The 10,070-nt window shown below is 32.2% G+C and overlaps 2 protein-coding genes across 2 annotated transcripts; both read right to left on the reverse strand.

Annotated features, from left to right (window-relative positions):
• Positions 1-2,708: 2,708 nt before the first annotated feature.
• LOC105762049 (probable mannitol dehydrogenase) lies at positions 2,709-3,646 on the reverse strand. The gene is made up of 3 exons (XM_012579970.2): positions 3,269-3,646; positions 3,015-3,168; positions 2,709-2,917 (listed from the first exon to the last, which is right to left on the reverse strand). The coding sequence occupies exons 1-3, from the start codon at positions 3,644-3,646 to the stop codon at positions 2,709-2,711; spliced, it is 741 nt and encodes a 246-aa protein (XP_012435424.1).
• A 2,339-nt stretch (positions 3,647-5,985) lies between these two features.
• LOC105763514 (probable mannitol dehydrogenase) lies at positions 5,986-7,752 on the reverse strand. Its single transcript, XM_012581752.2, has 5 exons — positions 7,575-7,752; positions 7,382-7,495; positions 6,752-7,265; positions 6,497-6,650; positions 5,986-6,399 (listed from the first exon to the last, which is right to left on the reverse strand). The coding sequence occupies exons 1-5, from the start codon at positions 7,682-7,684 to the stop codon at positions 6,191-6,193; spliced, it is 1,101 nt and encodes a 366-aa protein (XP_012437206.1). The 5' UTR covers positions 7,685-7,752; the 3' UTR covers positions 5,986-6,190.
• Positions 7,753-10,070: the final 2,318 nt, after the last annotated feature.

Genomic DNA, 10,070 nt, shown 5'->3' on the forward strand with positions numbered 1-10,070 from the left:
CTTTTCATTTGGGGATTTTTGCATGCATGGATTACTCAAACATAATAACCGAAAAATGCATGATATTAGGCTTAAATAAAATTTGACATTTTTCCCTAATTTTCATTGCATTGCAAAGGAACCATTTTTGAGAAACAAATCGATAAGGCAACTAGGTTTCCAAAATGACTTGAAAAATGGTTTTTTCTACTGTATTAGTTTAACATTGAGTTTTTATAAAGAAGAGCGACAAGCAAACGATTTTTCTAAAACAACACTATCAATAATAAAATGAATCTTAAGTACAATGACCTAATAAATGAATGTTTTAAACTAAATGAGTTTATTTAAGGTCTTCAAAAGTAACATAAGTTAGCTTAGCCATTTTGGTGGCTAATGTAGCCTTCTCAATCTAGCCATAACGTTTAAGTCGAGTTTGAGAGGTTATAGTAGATGGTTGGAGTTCAGGGTCATTCCAATTATGGTGTGTAGCAGTCGGGTAAGACATTTTCTGTTAAATCGAAATTGTATTGCATTCATAAAGCAGGTGCATACAATTTTGAGATTTCTAAGATGTCATATATATACTATTGAATGATCTGGAATATTGATATTTTTAAATTGCTATTGTGAGTTATTCTATTTGTTGTGTTTCTGTATGCTTCATCGTTTGCACTAATTTTCTTGTGATGGAACTCACACTTATCTTCATAGCTCATTCCCTTTTTATTTCCTTCTTTGCAGATAACCCACGAGGTTAGGATGCGGAAACGGCATACGAAAGGCTCGAAAATGTTTTATTTATAAGAAAGTGTTATTATTAGGCTTATTTTTATAATTCATGTTATTTTGAATTTGTATTATTTTATTTATATTGTGGCATGTGGTTCACATTTCTGATTACTTTGCATGCATATTTTTTAATTTAAACTTAGGATAATGAACTTGGAATTAGATTTGAATATGCACTAGGTAATTTCGTTTTAGTTTAATTAAAACTAAATTGAATATCACTTTTCGTTGTTAGGTTATAACTGAATTTTGGGTAATAAATATATTAGGAATTAGCTAAGGTTCAAAGGAAATCACCATTATAAGAAAATGTATAATTTAATCGGTTTTTATTAACTCATGAGTTTTTCTGAAAATTTAACTAAATTTTCTTCTAAATTAAACAAATGTTTTGATACGATTGTTTTATGAACCTCGATAGCTTACTGGGTTATTCCAATGGCTAATGTAATCTTTCAAATTCTGGTACATAACATTATGAACACCACAAGTGAATAAATCCATAAACAAATCTAACATCAATTTTACTTGGGTCCTACCCAAAGGACTTCCAGTCCAATCAGTAACATCTATGTCATTATCTTCTGGGAGTCATCCACTCCGATGCTCAAGATAAAGTATCTCCCCAATTGGACTTGGTAAACTACATATTAGTCTTTCAAATTGTTTGCTCATTTTCGATTAGGCTAAGGAAATGTTTAGATTATCTACTAATACTAGTAAGAAAAAGATGATTGGGTAGAAAATTTGAAAAGGATTTTCAAGTAAGGTTTGAAGAGGAAATTAAGGTTGATGGTGAACATTTGAGTAGAAAAGATAAAAGAAAAAAAATGAAGATGGAAGAAATTTCTGTCTTCCTGTCTACAGTGGACAATGCAAATGGAGAAAGAATAAGTAAAATTTTGATTTTTTTCTTTTATTTGTCAATAGTAAAAATTGGTCAAAGGTCAACACAACCCATGTATATTATCTCCCACTTGTTTGTAAACATGATCTAATGCCTTTTGTTAATCCCTTCATCTAGTATTTCAAATTTATAAATTCTAATTATACTGCTTGTAAAATGACTAAATTACCCCCTCTAATGGAAAAAATGGCACATATGTCCACTTTGACAAGTCCATTCATCACTTAAGCCCTTCTCTCACTTAACGAGTTAACTAAATTCTATTTTCCGAAAATTTATTGGACTCTACCCGTAATAATACCAAATATTTTGGGATGTTACATTCTGTCATTAGCCTCCTTCTCATCCTTCCAATTACGTCTTCTCATTCTTCCAAAAATTTCACTGAAAAATAATTTTTTTAGTCATAAATAACTCTCTTTCTATATATTGGTTCTTTTCTAACTAATTGAAGGTCAATAATAATTAATTAAATAATACTTTTTAACCATTAATTAAATAATAATTTAATTTACTACCAAAAATACTTTAAACAATAATCTTAAAAAGTGAAAAATACAAATGAGACGAGAACAATTAAAAAGTAAATAATGAATTTCATCCGTTTATTAAAATTGAGAGATTAATTTAGATGTTGTTCAAAGCATTAATTATGAAGAATTGAATTTTGATAATTTGTTGCATATAAATGATTGGATTGTTGATTTTAGGTAAGCAATTTAACAACAAAGTTTAATAATGTTACTTAGGCTAACACAATAACCAAATAATGACTATCTTCTCAATTTTGTAAATTAAAAGGTTGAAATTCAAAACTAAACGAAAATAAAAAGGAAAAGAAATACTATATCTCCAAAGAAAAAAAAGTTACAAATGATTTATTTATTTTGATGGTAACCCATTACATAAGAGCTGTCTGGCTTCACAATATCATGCAAAGAAGGTGAAAACTAAAACTATTAGCTCAACATAAGAACAATTGGACTACTATGGCCAATTTGTATTGTGTATAACAGTGTGATAAAATAGTTTAAGAGGTGGTGGCCTTCACTGTATTTCCAATGTCGATGACAAACCGGTATTTAACGTCAGCTTTGAGAATTCGTTCCATGGCCGTATTCACATACTCCATAGCTATAACTTCAATATCAGGTTTTACGTTGTGTTTAGCTGCGAAATCAATCATCTCTTGAGTCTCCTTCATCCCTCCAATCAAGCTTCCTCTTACGACTTTCCTCCCTACACTCATTTAATCGTAACTCGAATTTAAGAAATAAATAGAGAACTAGAGATCCCATGTCACTCTTATGAAAACATATTAGCACCAGATTGTTACATTGTAGCAAAGGAAACACAGGCAACTCAAGTGGTTTCTCTGGACCGCCAACAAGAACAAGCTTCCCGTGACACTGTAGCAGCCTCAGCAATGGGAACAGAGGATGTTTAGCAGACACTGTGTCGATGATTCCATCCAATGTGCCACTAGCACCCTATACACCAATCAAGTAAAGGATTTAGAAATTTATATATAAACATATACACTCAAAAGAAAGAATCCCCTCATATTAATAAAAAATAAATCATTTAAACCTGAAGCTGATCTTGGTCTCGGCTGACAAAAAAGGAATCAGTACCAAGATTTTCCAAAGCTTCCTTCTTCTTACTAGGAGATGTGCTGATCACAGTAACTTTGGCCCCCATTGCCTTGGCGAATTTCACTGCAACATGTCCCAATCCACCCAGTCTGACCACACCAACATGTAAACTAGGCTTATCGAATCCATAATATCTCAATGGACTATACACTGTAATCCCAGCACAAAGCGGAGGAGCAGCGACGTCAAGAGGCAGGTTGTCAGGGATGCGGACGATAAAATGTTCATCAGTAACCACAGTGTCGGAGTAGCCTCCGTATGTAATTCTTCCTTCATGGTACTCGGCCCCATAGTGTCGGAGTAGTCTCCGCATGTAATACTTTCAAATAGGTTGTGCATCCACAACTCAGCGACAACTATTACATGCAAACATGTTGTGCAACCTCAGCCATTGGCAGATTTTATCTGCATTATTTTGTTGTGTACCCACAACTATAGGCAGATTCCATCTACAGTGTTTTTGCTGTGTATCCATAGCCATAGAAAAATTCCATCTGCATTGTTTTTGTTGTGTGTCCATAGCCATTGGCAGTTTATCTGCAAATCATTGGTGGTTAAAGCCACATCCCGGTGTGTAGGTGGTTGGAGTTTAGGGTCATTCCTATTGTGGCGTATAGTAGTGGGGTAGGACATTTTGTTAAATCAAAATTGTATTGCATTTATAAAGCATGTGCATAAAATTATGAGATGTCTAAGATGTTATATATATACTATTGAGTGATTGGGAATATCGATATTTTGAAATTACTAGTGTGAGATATTCTATGTGTTGTGTTTCTGTATGCATAATCTTTTGCACTGATTTTCTTTTGATGGAACTCATACTGATCTTCATAGCTCACTTCCTTTTTATTTTTTTCTTTACAAATAACCCACTAGGTTAGGACGCAAACACAGCATACGGAGAGCTCAAAAATGTTTTATTTATAAGAAAGTGTTATTATTAGGCCTATTTTTATAATTCATGTTATTTCAAAACTGAACTATTTTATTTATATTATGGCATAGGGCTCACATTTAGGGTTACTTCGCATCCATAAATTTTAATTTGAATTTGGATAATGAACTTGGAATTAGATTCGATTATGCCTTGAGTAATTCAGTTTTAGTTTAATTAAAACTAAATTGAATATCACTTTTCTCTATTAGGTTATAATTGAATTTTGGGTAATAAAAATATTAGAACTTAGCTAAGTTTCAAAGGAAATCACCATTATAAGAAAATGCATAACTTAATCGGTTTTTATTAACTTATGAGGTTTTCTGAAACTTTAACTAAATTTTCTTTTAAATTAAACAAATGTTTTAATATGATTGTTTTATAAACTCTGATAACTTACTTGGTCATCCTGGTGGCTAATGTAATCTTCCATGTTCTGATATGTCACACTATGAATACCACAAGTGAAAATCCATAGACAGATCTGAGATCAATTTTATTTGGGTCCTACTCGAATTACTTCCAGACTAGTCAGTAACATCTATGTCTCTATCTTCTCTGAGTCATCCACACCGATGCTCAAGATAAAGTATCTCCCCAATTGGACTTGGTAAACGACATATTAGTCTTTCAATTGGTTTGCTCATTTTTTATTAAGCTAAGGAAATATTTAGATTATCTACTAATACTAGTAAGGAAAAGATGATTGGGTAAAAAATTTGAAGAGGATTTTCAAGTAAGGTTTGAAGAGGAAATTAAGGTTGATGGTGAAAATATGAGTAGAAAAGATGAAAGAAACAAAAATGGAGGTGGAAGAAATTTCTCTGTTCCTCTCTACGGTGGACAGTGTAAATGGAGAAAGAATAAGCGAAATTTTGATTTTTTTCTTTTATTTGTCAAAAGTAAAAACTGGTCAAAGGTCAACATAACCCATGGATATTATCTCCCACTTGTTTCTAAACATGATCAAATGGCTTTTATTATTCCCTTCATCTAGTATTTCAAATTTATAATTTCTAATTATAATACTAGTATAATGACTAAATTACCACTCTAATGGAAAAAATGGCACATAAGTCCACTTTGACAAATCCATTCATCACCTAAGCCCTTGTCTCACTTAAAAGAGTTAACTAAATTCTATTTTCTGGAAATTTTTTGGAATCTACCCGTAATAATGCCACTTAGGACATCGAATATTTTGGGCTGTTACATTCTATTATTAGCCTCTTTTTCATCCTTCAAATTATTTCTTCTCATTGTTTCTAATATTTCACTCGAAAATGTTTTTTTAGTGATAAATAACTCTCTCTATATATATAGGGTTCTTTTCTAACCAATTGAAGGTCAATAATAAATAATTAAATAATACTTTTAAACCATTAATTAAATAATACTTTAATTTACTTCCAAAATAAATTACTTCAAACAATAATCTTAAAAATAAAATATACAAATAAGACGCGAAGGATTAAAAGGTCAATAATGAATTTCATACCTTTATAAAAATTGAGAGATTACTTTACATGTTCAAAGCACACAATTGATTTTTGATAATTTGTTGCATATAAATGATTGGATTGTTGATTTTGGAGTAAGCAATTTAACAACAAAGTTTAATAATGTTACTTAGGACTAATACAATAACCAAATCATGACTATCTTCTCAATTTTTGGAAATTAGAAGGTTGAAATTCAAAATTAAACGAAAATAAAAAGGAAAAGAAATACTATATCTCCAAAGAAAAGAAAAGTTACAAATGATTTATTTATTTTGATGGTAACCCATTACATAAGAGCTGTCTGGCTTCGCAATATCATGCAAAGAAGGTGAAAACTAAAACTATTAGCTCAACATAAGAACAATTGGACTGCTATTGCCAATTTGTATTGTGTATAACAGTGTGATAAAATAGTTTAAGAGGGGGTGGCCTTCAATGTATTTCCAATGTCGATGACAAATCGGTACTTAACATCAGCTTTGAGAAGGCGTTCCATGGCCGTATTCACATACTCCATAGCTATAACTTCAATATCAGGTTTTACGTTGTGTTTAGCTGCGAAATCAATCATCTCTTGAGTCTCCTTCATCCCTCCAATCAAGCTTCCTCCTACGACTTTCCTCCCTACACTCATTTAATCGTGACTCGAATTTAAGAAATCGACGGAGAACTAGAGATCCCATATCACTCTTATGAAAACATATTAGCAACAGATTGTTACCTTGTAGCAAAGGAAACACAGGCAACTCAAGTGGTTTCTCTGGAGCGCCAACAAGAACAAGCTTCCCGTGAGACTTCAGCAGCCCAAGCAACGGGAACAGAGGATGTTGAGCAGACACTGTGTCGATGATTCCATCCAATGTGCCACTAGCACCCTATACACCGATCGAGTAAAGGATTTAGAAATTTATATATAAACATATACACTCAAAAGAAAGAATCCCCTCATTATTAATAAAAAATAAATCATTGAAACCTGAAGCTGATCTTGGTCTCGGCTGACCAAAAAGGAATCAGCAACAAGATGTTCCAAAGCTTCCTTCTTCTTACTAGGAGATGTGCTGATCACAGTAACTTTGGCCCCCATTGCCTTGGCGAATTTCACTGCAACATGTCCCAATCCACCCAATCCAACCACACCAACATGCAAACCAGGCTTATCGAGTCCATAATATCTCAATGGACTATACACTGTAATCCCAGCACAAAGCAGAGGAGCAGCGACGTCAAGAGGCAGGTTGTCAGGGATGCGGACGATAAAATGTTCATCAGCAACCATAGTGTCGGAGTAGCCTCCGTATGTAATACTTCCATCGTGGTACTCGGCCCCATAGGTAAGTATAGATTTGGGGCAGTAATTCTCAAGATTGTTTTTGCAGCTATCGCAGGAATGGCATGATCCTACCACGCACCCAACTCCAACTCGGTCTCCAACGTTGAACTTTTGGACCTTACTTCCCACCTCCGTCACTTCACCAACAATCTCATGCCTGCATCCAATATATATTGTTTAGGTTGACCAGTTAACTCTGATTCATATATAGTTGCATATGTCAAGTTTCTGTCATTAAATATGCAGCATCAAACGTATGAATGAGAAACATACCCAGGGACGAGAGGGTAGACAGACATGCCCCATTCATTCTTGGCCATATGAAGATCGGAATGGCATATCCCACAATAAAGCACCTTGAAAGCCACATCCTTTTCTCCTGTTGCCCTGCAAGTGCAAACCCCATGTCAGTCACGGACCCTTTTGAAGAAGACCAAACATGGGAACCTATTCAGTGATAAAATACCTTCTGGAAAATTTGAAGGGAGACAAGACACCGGAACTGTCTCTAGCTGCCCATCCAAAGGCCTTGTTGGGGTGCTCTTCTTCTGCCAATCTTGTCATTGTTGGATTCATATAATTATTTCAACTCTTTCAAAGCAAAGCAAAGGAAATGGGTGTTCAAAACCTGATACCTGGTGCTGTGTCGCATGGTGTCTATGAGAAGATGGGTATTTATAGCGCAGGATTTAGCGGCTATGCTGAGGTATGAGTGACCCGAACAATGATCTATGCTCAAACGCAAACTACCCAAAAGTCAATATTATACTACCCGACTCTGCACTTTTATGGATGGAGACGTCAAGGATGTCCTATTAAATAAAATTCAATGCAGAAAAGTAATAAATTTATTTATTTAAAAAATTACCATTATGTTTTAATTTTATTAATATTTGCCTTTGTATTTCTGAATTTGAACTAAAAAATTTTACTTTAATTTTATATTAAATTTTGATACTTCACTTATGCTTGATTGTTTTATTAAATTTTACTATTTGATTTTAATTTTAAATAACTTGAAAACAAATTTAATTAAAATATTTTAGTATTTTATTTTAATAATTAATAATAATAAAGAAATTAATATGATGTTAACATCAATAATAACTATAACTATAAAAATAAATGTAATTTTTATTTTTCATGTTTTTTAATTTCTCAAGTAATTTTTTTATTTAAATAAAGAAGAAACTTGAAATTTGACCAATATTCACTCTTTCATCTAGTCTTAAAATGTGTACCATGCTACTAGGATGGGATGCTCTCACCCGGTTCGTCATCGTACTTTGGGAGATCATCCTCCATGTCATCAACAATTCATGGGTTTGGTTTTCTTCTTTTCTTTTCTTTTCTTTTTAAAATTACACCTCCATTTTTGAATTGTTTGAATTTAAATTTGTAAAATAATTTATATATCTAAATCCATATATTTGTACTATATAATCGAAATAATATTATAGAAATTGAATTTAACCAAAATATTATTTAATCAAATACTATTAAATAATATCATACATCGATAATATTCTTTTGTTAAATTCTTTGGCGTGACTTTTCAAGTATAAAAAATTACTTCTTTCAGTAACCATGTAAAAAAACTCGACGTTATAACAAACCTAACTTCAACATAAAATTTTAAATGTTAAAAATTAGACCTAAATTATGAAATTAAAAAAAAAATAGAGCGACTAAATTGCTTGAAATAAAAGTAAATGACTAAATCTTAAATGCAGAAACAACATAGTGACTTGGAGCATATTTTAATTTAGGAAAAACTACATAGATAGTCACCCAAGTTAAAAAAAATTCATTTTAGGCACCCAAAATAAAAAGTTTGCAATTTAAGCATACACATTACACTATTTCATCATTTTGGTCACTCCCGTTAAAATCACTAACGGAAAACTGACATGTCAATTAAAAAATTGGTATAATAACAAATTTAGCACTCAACTTTTACATATTATATCGGTTTAGTCATAATTTTAAAAATTAACCCTCAAAATTTACAAATGTTCTCAATTTGATCATAATTCTAAAGAATTCAAAATATATATATAAATACATAAATCCAAAAATATAATAATAAATTTAAAATATATAAAATATAAATATTGTAGACAAGAAGTAAAATATATAAAATTTAAAAATATATAAAATAAATAATATTTTCTTAAAATATAATAAGAAATGTAAATCTTACATTAATATAATATTAAATAAATATAATACATTAATATTAAATAAAATGAAAATCTCCTCACCCCGTCCCTCTTCTTCCCTCTCTCCCCCACCATCCCCCCTTCTACCCCTCATTGCCCTCTCCCTCTGCCCCACCCCCACTGCTCCCCCTCTCCCTTCCAAAACCCATAGGATTATAAGCGGAGTACAATATTCTTCTGTTGCAACAAAACCCAAGTAGTTGTACATGTGGCCTTCTTTTTCTAAGCTAAATGACATACTTATCATTCATATGCATGACACATGATCCTCTTATTCTCCTCTTTTCTCTTCAAATTTCTTTCTTTCTTCCTTTGTGTGCCGCCGCCCAAGCCATCGAGATTGACCATCTATTTCTCTTCTTCTTGAAACAGGTTTTTGCACTATTATTTTCCTTTTCTTGCTGTCACTTTGTCATAAAATTTCCAGCCCTAAATCTAAAATTTTAGCACTCAAGATTGGCCTCCATCGATGCCCCAAAACAACTTCATTGCCACCCCTTTCACCTAACTTGTGTAAGTTCTTATTTTCTTTTTATTTCTTGTTAAATCTTGTTAATTAAAAACCTAAATTTTTAGATCTAGAATTTAGGGGATTTTTAAAGATTTAATAGGTATTTTTCCAGCTTTTTAATTGATCTCAAAAGTGGTTTTAAATTAGCCCCAAATTGGTCACCACGAGTGGTAGTGCGCGTGCCTATGGGTAAGAATGGGGTTGTTTTTATTTAATTCTTTCCCATATT

The sequence above is a fragment of the Gossypium raimondii genome, chromosome 12 (genome assembly GCF_025698545.1).
Source record: "Gossypium raimondii isolate GPD5lz chromosome 12, ASM2569854v1, whole genome shotgun sequence".
NCBI lineage: Eukaryota > Viridiplantae > Streptophyta > Magnoliopsida > Malvales > Malvaceae > Gossypium > Gossypium raimondii.